Below are 25,979 nucleotides of genomic sequence, written 5' to 3' on the forward strand. Positions count from 1 at the left end.
AGATATAGTCATAAAAAAATACTTGAAATTTTCTATATGGCCAGCTGGACTTCAGCAGTCTGTAATAGACACGAAACAATACAAGACTTGTGAGGGGGAAAAAAAAAATCACTATAGGCAACATTGCAAGTATTGCTCATGAACTCTATTTGACAAAACAAAGCAGCAAAACATTCACTTTATTTCTTTTAGCAAACATGAAATAAGGAAAAATAACAGCAATGCTAACAGTTGCTGAAAACCGAGAAATGTAAAAAGCATCAAGGTAAGAAGCTCATAACCTGAACATCCTGAACTATATTCTCTGGTAAACTCATTTATAAAATAGGTTAACTTAAAACAAAGAACCAACAAACAAAAAAAAATCCTACCAGAACCACAAAGCTAACTTTACCATATGTTCTTCTGAATTTAGAAACTGAGCTGCCCACCAGCATGGCTGGGTTGAAGTACTTTGGAGTAACCCTGTAACAAGTCTTTGCAATGATTACTTGCGCATGGAATATAATTAGATGTCATTTTGTGAATCAGTTTAAGCATTTTTCTTCCCGTTAAGCAAAAAAAAAAAGTCAAGGAAAAAAAAAATCCACCAGCACTGCAATATGGAAGTCATACAATAAAAAACTGAAATCACATACGGTTCTTGAACGAAACCATCTTTCACCACGAAGCTCACAACCAGTATTAAACCAACTATAGCATAAAACACATACAGTAAGGAAGAGGAGTCGGGAAAGAAGAAAACTTTAGAATAAAACCCTGTATAGAGGCTTGTGTTACATCCTCGAAGAAAAGATTTGACTTGACCAACCCATACTTCAGACACCTATAGCTAGCTGGCTCATCATATAGTACCTACCATAGATAATACTGATCTAAAACCAAAAGCATCACACTGAAAAAGGGTATTTGTCATTAAGTCTAATATGACATTGAAATAAATCTGACTAGTTAAATTAGAAAAAAAGACAACAACATGTGACCATAAAAGCACGCATGATCATAATTTCTTATCTCACAACTTTTAATTCAGAAATTTAAAGTTACTATCTCATAGCTGCTATTTGTTTTCTTTCCATAGAGCATTAACTCTAAAGAAAAAATTGCTGTATTTTATGCCAGCATCCAACAACCTGCATGACAACTGAAGTCTTGGTTGTGAGAAATAACAGAAAGAAAAACTTGATAATACTAACTCTGTCAGGGCCAGGAAGCCTTAGGAAAAAGCAGCAATGCTGTCCTGACTAGCCAATACCCATACCTAAGGGAATCTAAAAGGTTATCTCATTTTTCTACTTAAAATAAATGAATAAACACAAATACATACTAGAACAGAATTTCTAATTTACTGAACTTCCTTACAACAATTTTTTGAATAAGGAGAACAACTGGACGCCTACCGTTAATAAGGTACGGATGATTGCAGCATTTTCTTAGTTCCATCATAGTGTTTAAAAGATTAGGTACATTTGCCTGACCTCCACCCTTGGAAAGAAATGTGAAGTTCTTTTCAAGAATAGCACGATAGTATTTCTTCTGGATATTTGTCAGCTCAACTTCAATGATGGTTTCCTCTTTGGGGGCCAGGTTCTTTTCTACATCCTCCTTGAGACGTCTCAGCATCATCGGCTTCAAAATAGCTTGGAGTTTTTGCACCTAGGAAACATGGGTTTAATAAATAACCAAATTAAAACTGGAAGACTTCAAATATTTCTTTTTCAATTTAATTCTAAAATCCCTGTTTCCTACCTCAGATCACAACTAGAGAGCATTTGTAAAAAACTCTTTCCTCAACTGCCTAGAGACTGAGTTCTCCTTGTTAACTTCGAAGAGTTGACACTTCTAAAGTAAATTTTTAGCAGGCATCACCTCTGTTTTGTGAATGTTATTAAGCAGACATCATCTAGATTCTGTTGTATACATGTAGGAGTAGTTACACTCAGTACTAAAATTACATTCGGTCCTTTGAAGGCAACTGCAAGGCTGATGTGCACCGCAGTGAAAATGAGTTTGACACCCCTGACCTAGAACTATAGTTCTAGACAAGGACAGTATTGCACACCAGTTATGCAAAGCTGATCCTGAGTAACCACAGCTATATAAGCAAATCTGACTGTATGATTAAGTTTTGCAGTGTTCAATACTATTTTTTTCCCTTCCCATACCTGCTTCTAATTCTTTTATTTCCTTAGTTTTGATATGCACTAAAGTAGAAAACTACTTAGGCCTAGTCTCAAAATGAAAACATTTTCTCTCTGTACATTTTTAACACACTGATAATTTTAGTGTCTCCAGGTTTTGCTGCATATACTTTAAGATGTCCTAGATGGCAGGGAAGGGGTGGAAACATCCAAAAAAATAGCTAAATTTTGTCAAGTTTGTTTGCAAAGTCTCCTCACACAAAAGCTCAAAAAATATTCCATCTTGAGGAGGAGTGGCATTCAGGTCGTCTCTCACCGACATACAAACCAGCTCACTGTTGAAGAGCTGATAGTTTACCCTGAAATTGGTCATCATCTCTCACTGCAGAGCCGAAGAGCAGAAACATGAACAAAAGATACTTTCTTCTGAATTCACATAATTTCCTTAGTAATAAAGCAACTTTGAGAGAAAGAAGATAAATCAGTACAGAGGGATGAACAAAAGAAAACATAGCTGGAACAGGACTGCAAGGAATGGAGGAGAAAACCTAATTCACCAACACATAGTCTGTCCCATCACTTGAAAGATAAACTCTAAAACATCTAATGACATGTCGGGAAAGGAAGGATTTCTTCTAAAACCTGTTGGCCCAAGGAACCCAGGCTCCAATTCTGCTTATGGCTGATAGCATTATTTTAATAATATTTCCATGTATGGCTTCAAAAAATCACCAGTTCTGCTCTGCTGACATTTAGGCTGGCCAGACAAAAGCTATGTTGAGAGTTAGGATATATTAACTCCAGCTCCAACACTGTATTAACAGGACAGCTTCTGGATCAGAGCTGGCTCACTTCCAATCAGGTCAGAGTCCAGCCTGACTGGCATGCAACTGTCTGCACAATCTGTGAAAACATATCCAACGATTCCCTCAGGACACAATATGATTTTTCCAGGAGGTAAGGGAATGGAGGGAGAGCTGTTTTGTAATTTAGACTATTACCTATGAAAGAGTTGCTCTCAGAGAAAGTTAACCAATTCAAGCACTCGGAAATTAGAAAGATCAGAAATTGAATTTTCAAACAAAACCAACATAAAATTGCACACAAAGACACATGCAATTGTGAAACTGAATTATCACAGAGTATTAAGGGCCAAATTAAGGTGCCTAAATTGAGATGCCATGTTTCATTTAACTCTTAATGTTAAGGTGATTTGACTGTTACCTATTGACTTTTAAAAAACACTTTCATACATACAAGAAGAAATTGAAGTTTTTTTATGTGACTGTAAGAAGTTTTACATTTAAAGACTGAAAACATGCTGCATTGAGGGTCTCTCATTTTGCATTGATTTATGTATCTTTTATTAGACAAGTTGAGAAATCTGTTTCTGACTCAGTCAAAAAAAAAAAAATCTCCCTCCATTTGGTTGCCTCTTGCTAAACTAGGTTTCAAATATGTTCCTGTTTGCACAAAAGTCATTGATAAAACTCCCAGGTGTTAACTCCACAGAAATCAGAGAGCACAGTCCCCTCTGATACTAATGCTTATGGAAGAATGTCAACTGACCTGTTACCTCTCTTAGAGCAAACGAGCAATTCTAGAGGTATTTTCATTCAGCAACTGTTAGAAGACACCCCATTTCCATTTTTAAACATCACATTTTAATGAGGGGAAACTTCCCCTGTTTCTGCATGACCAATGAACAAAGGATAAGAAAAACAATGATAATGCAAAATGTCTTGTGGTCAAGAGCAAAAAAATTCAAACGAAATGAAAACAAACACAAAACCAGGGATAAAATTACTGTGGTCTTCCAAAAACTAAATAGGTATTACTTGTAAAAACAATAAATGAAGTTCAGATATAATCAAATGAATAAATTCACAATATCTAAACAGAAAACTAAGTGTACAAGAGGAGTTTACCTGTTCTTCAGTTTTCAGATCACCAAATTCTTGCATGAATGTGGTTTCTGATGGGAAGCGACCTGGTTCCAAGAAGTGAAGCAAGCTAAATAGCTCTTCTACTGTATTTTGCAAAGGGGTTCCAGTAAGCAGCACTTTATGTTCCTGAAAGGTTAAGAAACATTTGCCTAGGAAACCATTTGAATTCATTTTCAATGGAGAAATACACAAAACTACATCCTTTTTTTTTTTTATTCCTATATGTGTATTTCCCCTCCTGCAACTACTTACATATAGCTCTTTTCAATACGTTTCTAAGTACTATTCTGGCCTTCCTTCAGTGATAGTCCAGAAACACACTTCACTACTTAAGCACCTTCAAAAGTCCTCCAGATAGAAGAAGAGATTTTACTGATCCACTATGTCCCAGGCCTTTCACAAATACAATTAACTTCAAATGGCAAAGTAACAGCTGAACTTAACTCATCACTTCCAGTGTAAATCCACCAATTTACTACACCTCCAACAGATCATAGTGCCTGAATCCCTTTGGAGCACATGTAAGTTGCTAAGATGGGGAACCTGAAGCAGAGTCCTATTTTCTATCCACACATGACAAATCAGAGGAAAAGTTGCATATTGCCTTAGAGGAGGTGAAACAACTAGCTGAAGGTCAAACATGAAGTTAGCAGAACAAGAACTGAACTGAGAGGTCCCGTATCTCCACCTATAGCCACACCTATACGCTCAACTTTCCTCTAGTAGCAACCATAATAAGGAAAATGAATTGTATACAGCATTTTTACAAACTTTCATTTGTCAGGACTCCTTTAAAAAAAAAAGTTTTTTTTTTTAACAAACAGGGAAAAAGAAACTAAAAGTGACATATAAGTCACCAGTGCTTGTGTAAGCTGAAGTTTATGCCTCTTTATTCTTATCAGAAAGAAGGGGGTTTGAGTCTTGAGTATTAACTTGGCACAACTACATTCCTCTCACATTTTTGAAGAATATTCTGATAAAAACACACCTTTTAAATTGTAAATACCTTTAAAAAGCATCATCTTATTTTTCTCTGTATATTTAATACACTTATTTTGTGCACATAACACAATAAGTATTTATGTAAGCATCAGAAATCAACTCACTCTTCCCTTCCTTAGCCAGTCTCAAAGAACACCCTTATGGCCACACAACAAATCAACACTACAGCTGACATTAACGCAGAGCTGTTTACCACTCACACCTGCATCTGGCCACTTGACCATATCATACTTTTAAATAAATGCCTATGTGGAGAAGTAACTGGAGTAATCACATGAAAAGAGAAAAAGGAAATTAAAAATTTATCTTGATTCTCTTAAGGGAATCCACATAGTTGTATGCCTAAATCAATGAAGAGACTTATGACATTCCAGCACTCCAAAAATTCAAGGATTCATATATTTCCAGGTATTTTAAAGACTTTCTCAGCTCCATTCCCTCATTCTTCTTACTACTTCATGCTTTTACTTAAGAACAAGACATCCTGTTTTCCATTTTAATAAAACCATAAATCAGGAATAATAGAGATATAGAAGATGCAAAGGTAAGGGGATGCAGACACTGACCAGATCCATCATCTTGAGTCCTTCTAAAAGCTTACAGTTCCTGTTCTTCAGCCTGTGGGCCTCATCGATGACCACGCAACGCCATGGAATGTTACGCAACTCCGGGCAGTCAGTCAAGATCATTTCAAATGTTGTGATAATGGCATGGAACTTGTAGGAACCTTTTATCACACGACCCTAAAAAGAACAGCAAAAGTTAAAGCAAACTCCCTGGCAAAGAAAGGAAGCACATTTGTGTCATCATTCAAGAGATTTTCTTCTTTTTTTTTTTAAATCAAAGGAAAGTGATGGTCCTCTCAAACAATCCAAATAAGCCAGAAGTACATTAAGGTTTCATTTTTATGACTACTACTAGAATGTTTTGCTCCCAGTAAACAGTCATTTTTTTCCTTGTGGACACAGAGTATCCAAAATACGTACAATTCTAGTAAACAGCTTCAAAACACAGCAAATCTCTCAACTCTTACATGGAGAAGGTGTATCTCTCCATACATTTCCTTGATATTTTTGTAAATTTGCACTAAGTAAAGCTCAACAGTAAAATATACTTGATATGTGGCACCGTATGCACTATTTATTTGATTAGCTGAGGGTCCCATTTTCAGGGCTGATACTAAAACTCTGTTTCAAAAAAGCACTCTGAGTAACTTAAGATCATGAAATGAACATCTTTCTGACATTATGCTATATTTCTTTCCCAATCTTGTTCAGTAAAAATGTAACTTGGTATCTCCAGTGGCGCTGGGTCTGAACAGGAACACTGTCTCTGTTGGGCCTCACACAAGTTCAAAGCCATTCTAAGTTTTCAAAGCAGGACTATGTCATGGGTTGTATATTGAATACATTTCAAAAGAAACAGATATTTTACGGTAAGGTGACCACTTCTTCCTTCAAATACATTCAAGTCTGAATCCTTTTATAAGTGACCTGCATATAATCCTCTCCAAACTGTGGGGATCAGAACTGGCTACTGACTCAATAAAATTATTTGAAACCTGATATCCTGAACTCAGCATTAAATCTGCCTATGCACATCAAGAGTACGTCAGCAGAAGTAATGACCTGTTCAACAGTGCTTTCTCACAGCACACCCCAGAAACACTTTTCTTCTTAGGAAGAAAAGGAATTGTTACCTAATAAACAGCAGATGCAGATACACTAAGTGGACAACTTACAAAGCCAGCAAATTAAAATGCTGTGACCTGAAATGCTTGTGACCTTTTCACGAGCCAGATATAACTGTGAAGATATGAGAATGCAGCGCAGGAGATTCTTTCCAAGTAGTGAAAAACACTTCTATGAGCAGCAACCTCACGACTGTAGAGCAAGCTCTTGATCGCTACATAAAGCAGCACATCCAGGTGAAGGAAAAATTGTAGGAGGGACTCTTGACTATATATTCAGAGCTGTTTAAGTCTCATGTTAAAATATGCATAGTGGTCTTGCCACAAGAGCTCACACTATTTGAAAGGCAGTCAAATGCTGTACTGAAGAACACTGGAGTAAATCAAGCAGAAAGTTCCAAGAGCTCTCAAGAGCTTTAGAAGGTGAATGATGCTGTTCTTCAACAGTTTCAGGCCTCCAACACTTGGGGAAAGTATGGGAAAGAATCCTAAGCAATCCTATTAACGTCACATTTGAGAAATTTAAATGTAGAAACTATCAGGAAAGTGACCTATAGCATGGTCCCAGGTGAATTCTTAGAGAACTAGGAATCAATTTATCCTGTTTCAGTGTGGCACCCAAAAGTTCTCTATGTTGGAACCACAGGAATTTTACATCCACTTACTCAGAGAAGTTCTTCCATTTGAGGAAATCAATCTTCCTAACAGGCAGCAGTTTCCCATTCTGTTTGAGAAATTCTTCTGGAAGTAACTCAAGCAACAGAGGTAGCCACAAGGTACAACAATTAGATATGAATGGTAGGTTATGTTTTGGACTATTACCTCTTAGCAGATACAAACTGAGAATATCAATTGGATGTGTATAAGAAGTGGACTTCTAAAATGACGTACCTTCCACGAGTGGGAATTCTGAAAGCTTATTATGGTCTTTCCAACAAACTTCAGATTCCACTTTGTGGAACAAAACAGGTGCAGAAATGCACATGTTAACCAGCTATAGCAGGAAGGCATCTGGAAAACTAAGTCACAGACACTTTGTAGAATGTGATTCAACATAATCTTCAATGAAAGACAGAGTCCCTACTGGTGAAATACTGCCTTAAACTGCTGCACGCTAACCACTCTTTGCAGAAATCTGAAGCAATCCTATGCTGATGACATGTTGATAGCTCAAGCAGCTTCTCAGCAAGGAAGGAAACCATGCAAGCAGACAACAGTCTCTTAAGCCATTATCCACTGAGCCCAAAAGGAATGAACCAAATAATCCAGGAAGCCCTAACATCAATAGCATTATTTTGAGTTAAAAATGAATGAAGGACAAGATATTCCATTTCTACATGTGAGCCAGGTGGGTTCTCTTGTTAGTCCTCATTACACTGTGAGGTAAATTTCTCTCATAAATAAGTCAACTCTTTTGCATGGCTCTGTCCATTATTATATTCGGCATATATGGTTTTCCTGATCTTACAGCAGAAGTCTTTCCCAGAGGCAGACCACTACAGAAAAGCAACTAGTTGATTTAGTATCCAACCAGGGAAGGTCCCCAGAAGGATGTTTCAGTTATATTGCTCAAGAACATCAGAACAGGCCTCCCTGCATGACCCTCACAAGTAGTGGGGCAGGAAGGGATTTTAGGGGCATGTCTCTGGTAGTGTGGCATTCTTAGTGTTGAAGACATACCGTCACTGCAGAAATATATTTTGGTATCAACTACTCTCTAGGTTTTCACAACAGCTTGACTCTGGTTACTGGTGTTGACTCTGAAAACTATGCTACTGCAGATGGGGTAGGTGCTTCTTATTGAGTGCTGTCTCCTATTATTGCCCTTCAAAGCCACTCAGACTTTATCAGTGTTCAGTTGTCTTTTTGAGAAACAGCTCAGCTTGAGAGGCCTCTTTTCATGCTAAAACCTAGAAAGCCAAAGATGCTGATGCCTGGGTTGATGTGTTTGGCAAGGGGACTAAAAAAATTATATTGCCAAAGCCTGCCTTCTTTCTCTGCCTTCTCATCCCCCATCATACGCTCATCAATGGTACTTTAGAGGACGCCAGACTGTACACTACATGGTGATTATTTTTGTCAGAACACAAATTTATTTTTCCTGTAATTCAGTTTCTACCACACATTTCAGAGCTGACATAGTCTTACAAAGAATGGGACACAGAAGGTGATTTCATGACACATCTAAGCCAGCTGCCACCGAAAGGACAAGTTCACTCCAATTCTCCTTTATCATCAACCATGGCAATTGCCTGATTCTCCTCTCAAGCCATTTCAGGGCACAAAGCTAGCAGAAAATGATTCATTTTTCTGTGCTATGAGTGCCTTGTCATTATTCGCTATGGGGCCAAAACGACAGTCACAGTGATTACAAGGTGCCCATTAAGAATACGGTAAGAGGGGGAACAAAACTTTCTGCAACATCTTGCTTCACATCCTTCAGTCACCTTTAGAACAATGAAATAACATATGCAAAATAACATTAATAATCTGCATGGTAAGTGGGGTTTTTCGGATGATGTTCCTTCAGGTTTCATGCTACGTAACTGCTGCTTGCTAGAAGGAAGAACACACTATGAACTAGCACTGCCCAAATAACAAACACTATTTTTAACACAGGAAACACTTCAGTAGAGACAGTATTTGTATAAACTCAAATTTTTGTATTTGATACAAAATATTTATGTCTGATAATAAATTTTAAACCAGAAAAAAATCAATTCCAGTTCCTTTGTGTATTGTACCACCTAAGAAAGAAGCTAAATGAGATTATTATTTTGAGGAATACAAGCCGTTAGACCTCAGTGTAGCGTGTAGTAACTGTTATTCAAATCAATCTTCTTCAACAATAGCACATATGATTTTGATCTGAAAGTTTCTTTGATAAATTGCTCAGAAAATGGCTATTTCCTAGGCCAAACAGATGTAACTTCTAACTACTAAAAATTACTATGCGTTTTTCTACTATATCTAAGTATGTAATTCTATTTCTGTTTGCCCTAATGGCATGTCAAGTTGTGCCACAATCATCACCTTCAAAACAGTTTTAAGTCAGTTCTTTCCCCGCAAAAATGTATTTTCTGTCTCACAACCACTCTCATAGCTTTGCTCTAAGGACTCTGCTTTTCAACACTATTTTGAGGACAGGAAGTGAGAAACAGGCAGAACTGGGCTATCGAGTACATCACCGACAAAAGGAAAACAGTGTAACTTTTCTAATCTTTAATGAAGAATTTCTTTCCTCCTACACACTTGCACTACACTCGCTTTTTTAACCACAGTCTCACAGTATGAACTCTTGCTTAAATGGTCACATGCCATGACACAGAAGGATCTGGATTTCTCTTACTGCCTTCCCAGAACCCAGCTCTCCCTTCTGCAAGAACCAGTTCCATTCCTTGTCCACAGACAGCCCTATATTTAGCTATCCTGAGTACTGTTAGCTTGGATCCAATTTATTAAGTAATACAGCTTGCTGTGTATCCATGAACTGTCTTAATTATTTACCACTCTCCCCATCTTTGTGTCATTTGAAAACTTCCTCAGTAATGATTTTGTGTTTTCTTTCAGGTCATTGATAAAAGTGTTATATAGCTCATGGACACGAACCAATCCCTGAAGAACTACGCTGGAAATGCAAATCATTTCTCATTTACAATTACATCGAGAAATATCAGTTAGCCAGTTTTAAATCCACTTAATGTGTGCCATATTGATTTTATATCATTCCAGTTTATTAATCAAAATATCTAGTGGCATAAAATCAAATGCTTTACAGAAAATCTAAATATATGAATTCACCACTACCACTTATTTAAGCTCAGCTGGAAATAACACTCCACAATGTATCAAATCAGGTTGAACTTCCACTCTTTTTTTCTCTTAAGTGAGGATTATATTGTTTTGCTATAACATTCCATGTATGCCCATTTTTTCACCAGTCCTGTTTACTTACTCTGAACAAAGTAATGCAGTTAAGCATACAGATCTGTTGCTCTTTATAGCTTTAGTTTTCCAAATAATTTTGTTTCAACCCCCAATCTGTCCTGTACCCACCCTCTTTCTCTTTTAAGAACTATTCAACATAGGTGCAGTAACAGAGATCCAAAATATATCTGACTTATAAAATTTGATAAAGAAACATTGACAAGTTTCATTTCTGCAAGCTGGTCTTTTCCTGGAATGGTAGGCAGAGATTGATTTTTAACCTTAGTTCCAATTAAAGTAGTTTCTCCATTTAGGATTTTTTCTGCCAGCTCTCCTCAGAACAGAAAATAATGAAAACCTTGCATGAAACAATGAAGCCTTGAACAAGGGTTGCACCATCTCAGTAATTCTTGATCCCCCTCTATTTGCAGCTGATCTCTCTGCTACTGTTAAAAAGCACCAACTTTATTAATACATGTGCCTTCACTATTAGCTAAAACCTACTGTACAGGTACTAAAAATATAATCAATGCTTAGATTAATGAACAACAGTAAAGCGTATTTAAAAAAAGGGAGAGAAAAAAATAATGAAGAGTTTTTACCTGTGGATCTTTGAAATACATTTCATACAACTGAATGGTCCGCCGGCTTGCTTGACTCCCATGATACACCACCACATTCAACTCTGTCCAGGTGCGGAACTCCCTTTCCCAGTTGGGAATTGTGGACAATGGTGCAATAACCAAGAAAGGACCATGGATTCCTTTCAAATATATCTCATAGAGAAACGTAATAGACTGGATAGTCTTTCCCAACCCCATTTCATCTGCTAAAATGCAGTTTCGTCTGAAAACAATAGAAACAGTCTGAATGATTTATTCCTAACTTAGAACACAGCAAATCAGTAAGAAACTGATCTGAATAAACCAGCAATTTCTAGAACAGCAAGTCTATACTGAAAAGACATCATAATCTTTTGGGATTTTAAATAAACGCTATGATTAGTGATGCAATAAACATGGATATATTCATTTTAATGTACCTCTCAAGTTCACATGGGGTAGGAAGGGGCAACAGAGGTGTGCATGAACATGTATACATACAAAAGCATTTGCCACAAGAATCTAACCAAAACATCCACATTTTATGTAACATTATGTTATCCACCCAGAATTAGTTTGTATATAACTCCTGCAGAAAAAATGAGACACAAATAATTCTAAAACCTCACTTTAGAAGGTTACTTTAAAAGGTTATTGTTTCAAATAAACTATAAAAGCTTTTCCAAAGCAGAATTCAGCAGTAAGCAATATTTTACGTACGTGTTGTACCAATTGAAAAGAAGCCAGTTTACTCCCTCCAACTGGTATTCCCTGAGTTTGTTATTGTTTTTATACTCCCTGGAACTCTCCGATTTCTTCCAGTCATCGGCGGGAGGTCGCTCCTGTTTCAAATACAGCAAATCCCATTAGTGGTTTCTGAAAGACCACATTACTTTACTATTTTCTAATGAAATCCACTGTACAAAGCCAATTCTTACCACACGCTCCATTTCTGGCTCCCTAGACATCAGTTTCTCAAATTCTTCTATCTTAGCTTGGTCGATGTCTTGCTTGAGCTCCCAAGTGCTGTCTTCATAAGGAAGCGAACACCATTTCACCAGATAATGCATTACAGGCTTTGTTAAGACAAAAATAAGATTACGACGCAATTTAAGAAGAATAAACGCGTAACCATTTTTACAGGAGATCTGCAGGCCAAATACAGTTCAAAAAGCTTTACCAGACCTGAATGTCTGAATCAGCCAAAAGGATAAACCAACAGCAGGCTGACACCTTTGACAAGCTAATGTAGTAAGATTAGAACTCTGAGAATGTGCAGGCTTACCACCAAAATGAGCACAACATTACGTTCAAAATCACTAAGGTTAAAATAAAATTTAGTAATAAAACCATATTCACTTTCTGACTGTTCCAAATTCTACATTTTAGCACATACTTAGACAGTGAACTGTTTTTTCTTGTCAGTGTCATCAGAAACTTCCCAGCAGGCAACCCAAACACCACCATTCACTGACAGAGCAATATGGAAACACTGTCAGTGAAGCTCCCTATTATTCCAGGACCAAAAAGAAGCCTCCTGGAAGACAAAGTGATCTTGTTCTGCAGAACAAGTCATTAAAAAGTAAGAAACAGTGAATTCAGGGCCTCTTCTGTGACAGTCTAAACAATGCCTAGACTACCATGACATTCAGCTAAGATTCTTGCAATTTTCATTTAAATTCTGGATCACCTGCACAGACATCATATTTCTACAGTATTAAGTGTCACCTTGGATCTATATATCAGAGGGTTTTTTAATTGATGTTGGGAGGAGGGCTTGTGGAGGGATGTATTTTTTAAATATAGGTAACTTGTAAGAAGTTCGGAATTCTCACTTCAATCCCTTTATTATAGGGGGAAGCTGCCATATTAGGCAAAATTTTCCCAAATACATCCTTATTTTCTACACACACATACCGTGATAATTTATAAAGTGTTTAATATTTTCACTTTTCTAAACAATAAATTCTGAAACACAATGTCTATATGACTGCAAATGCACTAAAAGCTTTTTTTTTACCTCTCCATTATCATCTGTGCTACGTGAAAAATCCAGGATTCGATCAACTTCCACATAATCTGGATTAAAAAGCTCATCATCAATCTGTTCAAGGAGAGAGGTAAAAATATAAAAGATATCTCTATTAGCTCTTCCTAAGGGGAAAAATTATTATATATTTCACCAGGCAGCAATATTTTGGGTCACAGTGACATAGAACTTATATTTGGCAAACTTCAACATGTTAATTGAAATGCTACAATTCAGCAAGATCATTCCCCGTGAGGGAATCAGACTTCTCAGACTTTGTTAACTGGGCCTCTTAATTACTGTGTGAAACCTTTTACTGTGAGAGAATGTTTAAGAATATTTTAAATGAAGTGTGAAATTACAATTCACTAATGAGCAATCGAAAAGGCTTATGGCATGCAATGCATTTAGCATTCTTGGAAACTACAGCTTACAATAAAGAAATTAGAGCCTTGTACACTAAGTGCCTTTGGATTATTTTAACTACAGGAATCGTCTAACTGCTTTGTAAGATTCAAATATTATTATTTCAAAAACAGAGAAAAGACACTGCATGCATTCATAGTTTCTCCAAAAACCTTAATTTGATATTTTCTTTCTTATCCCTTTAAGAACTTAGGGAATTCTTTTGCATACTAAAGCATTGTGTATCATCATATACTTTTTAGACCCCTCCAACAGAAAAAGGCAGACAAAAGGACTTTAGACTATACACATTTTGGTAGCTTGTCCTAAAACAGGAACAAATTTCAATAACTTGTGGCCCACTTGGAAACAAATTTTTTAAAAAAACTAAAAGAAGCAAGTCCAGGCATCTTCAGTTAGAACAGATGGAAGTTTTCAATTTGCAACAGGTTTTGTTCACATTGAACTAGACAGTAAAAATAAATAAACACAGCAGCACATGAATCTCTTTTTTTTTTTTTTTCCTCAGAAGAAAGCATTTTACTGAAAAGTAAGCTTTCAGGAACACAAATCAGCAGATCTGGTCTTTTATTGACAGGACCCCTGCCACACTACTGCTTATGGCTCTAAGTGAAATTAAATTGATGATAAAAAGCTTAGAATCCCTAGTGAGCAGCAGTCCATAACACAGAAAAATGTGATGCATTTTTCTGGCATAATCTGCTCCTGAGAAAAGAGACCTGGTACTGATTCAGTAAGTGTTTTGCTTACAATGCAAACAACTAACCACTTGCTTTAAGAAAAAAAAAAAATATAGTAAAAAGCATACAGTCAGGATAGATCATTTGAGTTTCATAATCTTGCAAGACTTGCATCAAGCATGGTTGTACTTCATACCACAATAAATGCTATCACACAGCTGTTCAAGATCCTCTGCTTGAATACAGAACAAGAATCCATAAGAATATTCCTTAAATACCTAAAAGAAACAAACAAATAAACCGTACTTCTGAAAGGAATTTGTTCTGGCCCTGTTTTGCCTTAAATCGCTTAATCTTCTGCTGAATTCTCTTGTCCTTGTCCAGCTCTTCCACAGACGCCCATTGACAATGAAGGTAAGAACTAAAAGACGAAACAGAAAATCTTACTCAAAACTATGCTTCCATTGCATCCCCCTATGTATCCAACTAGCATAGCTATATATTTCCAGCACGTTGTAGTGCCATGCTTGGAAAACTGGACACTCTTTTTCATCACACAGGTTATTAACAAATCATCCTTACTGGAAGTAATTATACTTACTAACAGAGAAACTTGTCAGAAAATTAAAACAACTCCAACTCAAAATTTAAATAGATACTCCATACAGTTAGTGTTTGGCACAAAGCTCAAATGATTTTTATGGGGCATACTTAACACATAATTACTATACATTTATCATGAATGTCACTATTTAACAACATATTCTAGCAAAGAGCAGGTTTTTGAGAAGTTAAAAACATGCAAACATTTTAAATACTAGCACGCTATACACTGTTTTTTGTGAGAAAGCATTGTAATTAAAAATTGTACATGAGTGAGCTGAAGTTTTAACACCGATAGAAAAAAAAATAAAGACCCTTGTAAATATAGTTCCATGGTAATAATTCATCTTTAAGAAAACACAAGGTAAGGAAGAGCATCTCTGCCAAAATGACTAGTTCCACTTCATAAATTTAGAGTCTTCTAAAAGTTAGGTTGCTAGCAAGTCCAAGACACGAATAGTTAATACAAAAATTACATGCCAGTATAATAAAACTAAACAAAGCATAATTAGGCTATTAAACATCATGTGATAATCAATATAGTGTAAAAGGTACAAAGGTGGCAGCATATTTAAAGTTGACTATCTGCAGTTAGTGACAACCCACTTTAAGTGAATTTCTGTCTTTCGAATGGAAAATTTGCTAAAATTAAAGAGGATACGCTATTTTTCTAAAAGAAAAATGAGCTTATCCAGTTGTGAAGTATCCTACTTTAAATACTGATTACACTGCAGTTTCATAGCCCAGAAGTGAAACATGCTGCTCTCACCACGGTTACAGCCCTCTTACACAGGGGCAGCTAGCTGCTGGAATATCAGGAGCCAACTCGTTTGTTACCTTACAACGTTTTGTTGAACACAAATCTTGGTTTTTAAACAATGCTAAGGGTTATTTCTGAGTAGTTTGCAAGTACGTTACTCTACGGTTGCACTTAGAGCTATACAGCTACCTAAGTATGTGCTCATGAACCCGCATGCATAATGAGCCCTAGATTAAAGTTTTTAATAGCAATTTTACCTATGGATTTCATTTTGGATAGAACACAAATTAAGATGACACCATCAAATCCAGTACCTCCAGTGCAAGGTATTTCCCTGTTTATTTGCCACTGTTTTGAATTAAACATTAGAAACATTGAAAGTTGAACAGTAACAGCTGTATCATTAACAAAACCAGTTTTTAAAACTATCTGGAAGTTACATGATCTTAAAGATAGTCAAACCTATAACTTTACTTACAAGTTTTTGTACTTTACATAGAATTCCTCTATTTCCACCTCCTCTCCGCTCTCCATCTATAAGAAAAGAATTGTTGAAACGTGAATCAAACCACTAAACGGCCCAATTTAGTTAATGATTAACATTAACTGAAATACAGAATACGGTCCCCACACAGAGAGACAAGTGGAGGTGCAGGAAAGCGTTTGTGGGGGGAGGACATGGGTCAGGAGTTTCCCCCAGCAGCTTACCCAAGTACATACTGCACTGCTTACTGCAACTTCCAAGACATGAATCATTTGAACTCCTCCCTAACCACATGCAGCTTCATTCACAACCTCACCCCAAATCTGGCTTTCTGCCAAACCCACAGTGTTAAGTAGAAGCCAAGTGTACCATTTTCTCAGGCAGCAGCCAATTAGCAACTGCACTCCTGAATGCCATATGTATTATTTTTGGCTGGCTCATGGCAACTTTACATTGTGGGTTTTGTAATGTTTTAAAAAAGGGTTTTAAAGGGGGTTTATTCCTCCATATAGTTAATAACTCCAAACAAGAAGCCATATAAAACTAAACCTTATACCTCTGCTAGAATTTTAGTGCATCGGTGTTCATGGCTTTAGTTTTACTCAATGGTGCAATTAAATTCACTCAGGCAAGATGTCTCGCATACAGAGCAGCCAAATTAAATTAACACCCAAAAACTACATTTAAAGCAAGGTTAAAGTTGTGATATAAACCAGCAAAACCAAGGGCATTCAGTGCTAAGGGTTGAGACTACCCTTAACTCATCCCTAGTGCCCAAGTATTGCATAACATATGGCATGTAATACTTTGTTGAATTGCTCCTGAACCCAGCCATAGGACAAACTAAGGACAGTGCACCAGGCACGCATTTAGAATTCAGTTTCTGTCACAACATTAACGGTTTGTGTTTACTAACGAATTTTGGAACAATTTTAAATAGAGGAAGATTTTCTGTTTGACATACTCCATCAGGGACAACAACAGCTGTAACAAATAGTGTATGTAGTGCTAAAAAGAGGAAAGCAACCCCTGTAAAAGTCAACATCTTCCATCTTTATATATATATATATATTTATATATACACACAAAAAAGGAGAGACAAAAAAAAATATACATATAAAAGAGAGACTACACTGAAGACAGAGGATGAATTATCTTCCAAATTCTCTCAAAAGAAAAGTTGCTGCCCAGACATTACTTCCATAGCAGCACAATTAAAGAACAGTAGCAGCTGCATTAAAGTCTGTTCTAGCACAGCAAAGTTAAGGCATTCCTAATCCCTGATCTACGAAGTCCTCCCTCTCTTCCAGAATAGCAAGGGATTTAATAATTTTAGTGTTTATATCAATCCAGTACAGTCTGCTTGTGTTCCTTTCTAGAGAGAGGAGCAACAATAGCTTCCACCTAGTTGTCCGTGAAGAAACAGAAGGAGATAAGGTATCCCTGGTGCCACTTCTTGGTCTTCTGTTAAAGTAGATAAACTGTCATGGAAGAAGCTTCTCTGTCACTTACAAAAATATCGTCAAAAGAAGGAATCTGAAGACCATCAAGACTTTTTTTTAAACAAAAAAAACTACAAGGGAGTATTTCCAAAGAAAGTGTTCACATTTAGACATCAAAATTGTACTACATTTTTTTAAACTATTAAAAAAATAGAGATCTCATTATCTGAATCTGATTTTTGCCTCAGGGTAGTGAATAATCTGTAAGAAGTAATCCCTTAAACATTAACTTTTAATTTTCTGAAATATGTTATGGCCAAATCTCTTTGAATAGTTTTAAATCAGAATCCTTTCAAATACATTAATCTTATGACAACATGTTTAAACACCTTCATATAACACTTTTGTATTAGCCAGTTTAACTCCCCTCAACAGCATTTCAGTCAAGTGTATTCTGTCAACTGCTACCTTAATTTACAACATAAATCTTGATAAATCCTTGATAAATCTTGATAAATAAGGGAAAAAAAAAAAAAATTTATGAAGTTACAATCACCAGCACACAATACCGTTTAACAATACATCAGTCTAGGATATATAAGACAGAAGTTTATGCCTCTGACATCACTATCCAACTCCCACTACACCTATGTTTACATTGACCAGATAAAAAGGTGAGACAGAACATTTATGCAAAATTTTCCCAAAACTAATTACACAGAAACCCTAAAATACTTCATTTCAGACTTGGGCAACACAGAACACTTTGAATTATCATTGCCCAGGTGCAACCATAACTGACAATCTGATTCGCAGTCTCTGCAGATCATTGTGTGAATAAATGACCCTTCCTTCAAGCAAACACTTCAAGAGCACACAATCCTGCACTGCCATTGCCACAGAACTGATACAGTAACATCTGCTGACACAAAAGTTACCTGAGCGAGCCACTTAAAAAAAGGAAAAAAAACCACACACAAAAACCCAACCAACCAACAACAACAAAAAAACCCCCCCACACACATACACAAAAAAACTAACCAACCCAAACCAACTAGAAATATCAACTGCTAGAAAAATAGCAGGCAGAACACACTAATAAGAGATGCAAAGAAACACATAAAAACTAATCACCTCAAGGGATACACAGCAGAAGACTGTAAACTAATCAGAAGAGATGAAGAGATGTCGGCATTTGTACACAGTTCAATTCTATCTGATTCTCACCATGTATTGGCAGGCAAAAAGAAAAACTCAGATGTGTAACATGCAGGTAAAACATTCTACAACTTCACGTTTCCATAGCACGTGCTGTTTGTGCTGAACAGCATATTTAGTTCTAGGCATTCCTTTTCAAAGTTAAGGAGCAGAAATTCAAAGTGGACCGAAGATGGCCAAGAGAATAATTAGAAAAATGAAAACTTTCCACATAGAAACTGAGGATGTGATGAACCATGATGGTTTGGAAAGAGAGTCATACATAACACTCAAAAATGTTTGCAAGTAAAGTGCTGCATCATATCTGCTAACTCCAAAGCTAGGCTAAAGCTAGTTCTGAGAAACCCAGCATAATTTTATGATAAGAATACTGCTCCAAAAGCACGTTCATTATCTAATGTCCTTTACTTGAATGCAACATCTTTGTTACAGCCTAATCCACTGTAAGGTTTCCTAGTGAAGCCTTTCCTCATGTTTATTTTATGGACTGGTCCTGATCGCAGTAATTTTACTTTGATTAGTAATCTAACAACCAGGGTTTTGATGACGTTAGTAAGAGTGTAAAAGACCTTTAATAAAAGCACAGTTGGATACTTCAGATGTTAAATATTAACATAGTGAAATCCTTTTTTTTATTTTTTTTTTTTTTTCATTTTGGAGAGGAGAGGGTTAGGGAGAAGAGTATGGAAAGAAGAGACACCCCTCAAACCTGCAAATACAATCCATAAAAAACATTAAAGAAAGAGCTCAAAATAGAGCTTGCCTCCAGCAGAGCTTCCAATCAAAGACATGTAGGCAGCAGACCAATCACTTCCCACAAACTGCAGCAAAACACACACTCCCCATGAGTAATCACACCTTTGTTTGCAGGGGAGAAGAAGAAGAATAATTGGTGAAAAACAGCTTCCAATGTAAAGACATTTATGAAAAGATCACATTCTCCTCTCCTGCCTAGCAGACCATCAGGACAACTAATTACTGAGTTTATATTACATAAAGTTTATCTGAAAAATAAGCCTATGGTTTGAACTATAAAATATAGCTCAAGACTTCAAAAAAAGCCCTAGAGGTTTTGTGCTGTGAAAACTGCAGGAACAGGTCAAATTCAATCACAGTCAGTCATGACATCGCATGAATTTAGGTTTAAAAAGTTGTTAATGATGTAACGACAGTAGTAATAAAATTACAAAAAAAAAACCCACCCAACAAAAAAACCAACCAACCAAACACAAAACAGCACCAAAAAACACACTACCAAAAACTCAAAAAAAACCTCAAAAAATGACACAGCATAAAAAAAAATAAAATAAAAATCCATTAATAAAGGCAACTTTCCCTCCTCCCATCTGGAATTTAACACTTCGAAGAAAAGAAGTATTTCTGGTTACCTAAGATCAACACAGGTATCATATTAATCAGACAGTTTTCAGCCCCACTGCTGTACAAGTCAGAGAACGGGCTACACAAAAGAGTCTATAAAACATAATTTTGACGTTTCTGGAACATGTTCTTTCTACTTCCTACATAGAGATTTTAACAATTTGGAAGTGTAAAGGTCAATCAAGTTGTGAAGCAGATTAGAAGAGTCTGTAAGCAAAACAAGAACATAACTAGCAACCACGACAGAATTAAGAGAACCACACTTCACTAAAGAGAATGTTTCATCTTGGTGTAGTGACAATGAAGATATTAACCACCCATATATGTAACATCCTTGATTGCATGTAAAGTTGTTTTTTGGGTGCTAGGCACAACCACTATTAACAGATGGAAAAATTATGGGCAAGGTTTTTTCTTTACTACAAAAGGCAGAAACTCAGGATACAGGAGAATTCTCACACTCCTCAAACTCCCATAAAACACCCTGAAGCAAAGAGCACCACAGATTTCACCCAGATATGTGTATCTGCAAAAATCAAAATTCTCATCTGAAAAAAATGTGAAGTATGAGTAGAAGACTAAACAAATAATCTAGTTTATGTATGTCTATCCAAAAGCATGTTAAATACCACCTGACAACACTTTCACAGAATCTCTGTACAATAAAACAGTTTTTGAATTTGGAATATCCAAGGTATTTTAAGAATAGGGGCTTCAGCACAATTTTTTTTAAAAAAAATAAATAAATAAATGGGGGAAAGGGTTTTGTTCTGTTTTACCTTTTTCTTCACTGAACGGCTACTCATGATTTTCTCCACAACAGGACCTTCAGCATCAGCAGATTCCTGCATCATAAATACCATACAAGAGTTATGGGAACACATCTTCATTACTTAAAGACTTCTTTCATTGGAAAAACTTCAGGTTGTTTTGTTTGTTGGTTTTTTTTTTTTTAAATAGGAGTTTTATACACATGAGAATTTGGAAGACCCAAATAGATTTAATACCATAACCAAGTACTGAAGGTTACTTGTTGAAGCCCATTTTTAAGAGCTAATACAACTCCAGCTCTCTCAGTCAGGCTGTCATGGACAGATACACAGCTATAATTGCATGGGCAGTTCACCTGTCCTAAAATAACAGACTTTCAGTACTGTACAGTCTAAATATTAGAAGATATTCAAAAACCCTAACTGGCTATGGAAGCGTCCACACAACAGCTATGCCTGCGAATCTCTATTACATTAATTCACTGTTATAACTACAGACAAACCTACCAAATTCTCCTTCTGATACGACACAATTAACAACGGAGATCACATACAGTATTTCACAGGGCTCAACAAATTGCCAAATGAAATACCAAAGAACACATATGTATTCTCCGATAGGTCATCAGTTAGTTAAGTGAAGTAGTTCTTTGAAAAAGCACTACAAAACAATGAGATTGTTACAACAGTCATTCCTACATTATTACTCCTCATCTTATTCAAACTATTTTATCCATCATTTACATTGCACAGAGAATAAAGTGTACCCTGCTGGGTACTACTAGGCAGTAATTTCATAAAGGGGTTCTTATGGTGCTAGCAGCAGGGGACAAGCTCGAGTGGTTTATTAAAGTCACAGAAGCCAGACCACTGAATTCACAGAAATAAATTCAAGACTCCTAGCAGTCCAGTTTAGGTTTCCTTTAGGCAGAGACCATTAATTTCCAAACTACATATCATCAGCTTGTAAATAATATCATGAACTAATGTATTTTTTTTCCTACATAAAAAGCTAATGCCTTCTGGCACACTGTGCCAACCATGGATGAATGTCATTCAGGAAAAGGGCCTGTATTTGAATTCTGAATGGTGCAGTTACAGCCACCTTTCCAGTCCACTCATATCTGACCTGTTGCTCTGACTGAGAAGTATTTGAAGGAGAGTCTCTTCCAGCAGCATCAGCATCATCAGCCTCCTCATCTGAAATCTTGAACTCCAGGTCTTCTGTATAACGCTTCCTCTTCACCTGCCTGCTGGAGCGTCGCTTCTAAACAGAAAGCATTTATATTTTTGATGAGAAACAACACTGATAAGCAGCAGAATAACTGAGAAAACTTCTGTGTTTCTCCAATACACTAGTGTGTAGAGAACACTATTATTTTTACAGCACCCTGGTAGAAACAGTGGAATCAAGACATGAGTATTCTAAATCCCTGCCTGTTAGCTGCTCCTAAATTTTGTAAAAACAAACCAAACCAAACAAAAAAATCATTTCATGCTTGTTCTGAATTGGAAAGTGGGTTTTTTTGGTGTGTTTTCTTTTTTTTTTTCAGCATTACTAAACCACACTAGAAAATGAGAAAGCATATCTCAGACAGCAATTAAAAACTAAGAAGTTGCACCTCTCAGTTTGACAGATGGCCAATGCAGGAACCAAACACCACCTTTCTGCAGCACAGGCCACAGTGTTGCTAAGCAGTGACAACATGCTTTCTTGCTCTCCCCATCCGCCCAGTTGTACCCAGATTATCTTGTAGGGGAAATACAATGAAATAAGATTTCTTCACTCCACTGACCCAGCACTGTCCGGAACGACATCCTGCAGCACCGCATGGGAAAAAGCCCCGAACAGACGAGAATGAAAAACTTGAACTACCCCAAACTGAAAATTTAGTTTCTCTGTCCCCATATCCTCATCTCCAAAATGAGAGAAAGCTTCAGAGAAGCTGCAGAAAACAATCTTTAAGGTACACAAGCATGCAATTTGACAGAATTTCCAACTTGATGCTCAGTGCCAGATACCATTTTCTGCAACAATAAAATTCAAATTCCCAGACAGTCTGCATCAGGCTCTATGTTTCTGAAATTCTGAGAGCATATGGTGTTGAAGGAAACAGGCAACTGAATATCAAATATCTATATGGACCGATGTATGTAATAAAAACATTATACTGAATATTAACTGTTACAAAAATCTTTTTGAATTGATACACTACTTATTTTTACATCTTTCTCAGCTTAACACATCTTCACCAGTACATGCAAATACTTATGTAGCTTGTTTAACAGATCTATCAACCTGGGTCCCTCAATATACAAAGTCAAATATTTACTTTCAGATAGTTAATCATACTTTTTAAAACACAAATATCTGATGTACTTCAGAAAATTAGAAATTCTTTAACTGGAAATGAAATTTTTGAGCAAAGGTTAAGTTTACATCACCCTTTCAAACAATGGTGACGTGGCTTCTACCTTTAACACAGTAACTTACAGGGGTTCCCACAGAATTGTAATAGTATTTTTATATTTGAAAATAGATTCCACTTGGCAAATTTGCATCATCATTTCCATAATCACTGATGGGAAAATACCAATTTTCTTTTGGCTCAATAGGTAAGTCTTACCATTACTTTTGGTGGCAAAAGTATCTTCTTCCATTTGCCTATTAGAAAGCATACCTTTTTTGGTATGATGGTAATCCTCTATTTGATTTTTATTGTCTTGGTTAGCTTCCTGTTTCCTCTAACATCCACATGAGGCTTTGCAATTGTTATGCATTGTTGTCAGAAACTGTGCATACGTTTACCTGCACCAGATTATATTTTACTCATTAACTGATCTATAAGTGGAAAGGTGAGTAATAGGTTTGATAATGGAATATAAAAAATCTCAATGGTAACACACAAAAAGTATTTTTCCTTACTAAAGCATTACTTCATGTGTTACTACATAGTATCATTACAGAAGACTCAGTATTTAACACTACGAATGAAATGGTGTTTTAGACAACTACATAATATCAATCCCAGTTGGGAAATGTATAGCAAGTTTATTAATTCTAGCTGTTCTAGCGTATAGGGTTGTAACCCTTCCCTACGTTTATGCAAAGACATGTGAGTGCAGTTTAACGTGCACAGTGTGAGGAAGTATTAAGAGAACAAAATTTATCTGAAATACTTTATAACATTTAATTAAAGAGTGACGCAAATACCCTGACACTGGTTCTTAGAGAAAAAAAAAATACTTCAAATGTAAAGTTCATTACCCAATTGAGTTTCACAAAGAGAAAGCTTAGTCCCACTAAAACGAAAACAAGCAACCATGCATATATATCGAACTGTAGACAATATAGAATCATCTGCAAATGAACCCAAAAAAACATAAGCTCCAAATTTTCTTCTACAACTTCTGTCAGCACCATTAATCAGTCTTAGAGAAATCTGTGGCACAGGACAGAAAACTCATTCTTCAAAGATTTTAATGTTTGCATAGTGTAACTCAACTTTTCTAACTCATTATACATGGTTTACATGAAACAGGAATAACACTCTCTTCTGTTGCTGTTCCTTTTGGTTTTAATTGCTTGCATTTCACTATGCTCTTCATCCTTCTGGAAAACAGTAAGAAGGGAGGCATAAACTGCATTTGCCAACTCTTCACCAGGCTGCTTTGACCATTTTTAAGTGATCACCAGTTTCAGCATCTCTCCTAACTGGAAGTAACACATCCACAAGCTGATGTGCAATGGATGAATGCAATGGATTTCAGTAATACCAGCACGGCTATTTAGGAGCCTCATACTTTCCCCATCACAATTTGCCTCTAACCCTTCATGAGGGAATTCTTGTTTTTAATGCCCACTCTGAACACAGCCAGCGGAAGCAAGTCAGCTGACCACTTCTTAACAGGGCTAACGACAGAGCACACAGAAGTGATTATATATGCTACTTCTACTTTCACATCTTCTTTATATGAAATGAAGTCTGGACAGCAAGCAATACGTGTGCAGTGGCCAAGAGAAATTATCAATGTTTGCCAATGACTGACAGTCCTGCAAAAAGGCCCTTTGACCACTGAAGCAGTGTAGTTACAAGTCCCCAACATGCACATTTCTGATGTTCTGCTTTGTCATGTCTTATTCTTGATTTCAGATGGTTTGCAAAGCCGATGCAAGAAGAAACACAAGGCTTGTAAGCAAGACCTTGCAATGGTACACTGAATCTACAGAGCAGAAAATTCAGCACGGTAATTGCAACAGTGACAGAAGAGAACATGTGAAAACTCAGCAGCACCGTACACATATCTGCAGGTAACAGGACTGCAAAGCAACATTATGATGAAGAGTACTTTAGTAAAATATTCACCACAGTGATTTGCACTTCTCATTTTCTTCATGTGTCATTCTGAACAACACAGAAAAATACCCAAATACCTTTTTTTTCTGACTGTGAGAACTGCTGTTTTATGAATCTAAATTGTCAAAAGCTACACTGAACTTGAACTACAGCATTACCTGAACCCCTGGGTCATCTTCATCTTCAGGATGAGGTGATGGTGGTGGGGTTTTTTCCAAATCCGAATTTTCAGAACCTTCCTTTCCCTTGTTCACCTTCTTCTTCGCAGCACTAGTTTCCGATTCCGATTTCTTGTTACTGAAACAGAGGTATTTTTAATCAGTACTTATACTGATGTAAGCAAATGTAAGCAAAATGTGCTTAACAAAATAGTTAATCTGCAAAACGTTTATTTCAGTGACTGCATTATTTTCAACTTCCTTCCTTATTTAAGAATTTAAACGTAACTGTAAAATCAATTATGCTTGGGCCATCACTATACATTTCCTATTCCTTAACAACGGACACCTTGCTGCTTTCCT

General features: G+C 36.5%; 1 protein-coding gene across 3 annotated transcripts in view; it reads right to left on the reverse strand.

Moving 5' to 3' along the window:
• The window catches only part of CHD7 (chromodomain helicase DNA binding protein 7), a 132,350-nt gene that overhangs the window by 23,702 nt on the left and 82,669 nt on the right, over positions 1-25,979 (reverse strand). For all 3 annotated transcript variants that reach the window (XM_071804085.1, XM_065830039.2, XM_071804084.1), the window contains 12 exons: positions 25,617-25,755; positions 22,230-22,367; positions 21,110-21,175; positions 16,285-16,340; positions 14,750-14,864; positions 13,329-13,412; positions 12,247-12,384; positions 12,029-12,150; positions 11,309-11,552; positions 5,656-5,832; positions 4,070-4,213; positions 1,401-1,656 (listed from right to left, as the gene is read on the reverse strand). In XM_071804085.1, coding sequence (XP_071660186.1) covers positions 1,401-1,656; positions 4,070-4,213; positions 5,656-5,832; positions 11,309-11,552; positions 12,029-12,150; positions 12,247-12,384; positions 13,329-13,412; positions 14,750-14,864; positions 16,285-16,340; positions 21,110-21,175; positions 22,230-22,367; positions 25,617-25,755 — 1,679 coding nt within the window. The remainder of the gene's footprint in view (positions 1-1,400; positions 1,657-4,069; positions 4,214-5,655; positions 5,833-11,308; positions 11,553-12,028; positions 12,151-12,246; positions 12,385-13,328; positions 13,413-14,749; positions 14,865-16,284; positions 16,341-21,109; positions 21,176-22,229; positions 22,368-25,616; positions 25,756-25,979) is intronic.

The sequence above is a fragment of the Patagioenas fasciata genome, chromosome 2 (assembly GCF_037038585.1).
Source record: "Patagioenas fasciata isolate bPatFas1 chromosome 2, bPatFas1.hap1, whole genome shotgun sequence".
Classification (NCBI taxonomy): Eukaryota; Metazoa; Chordata; class Aves; order Columbiformes; family Columbidae; genus Patagioenas; species Patagioenas fasciata.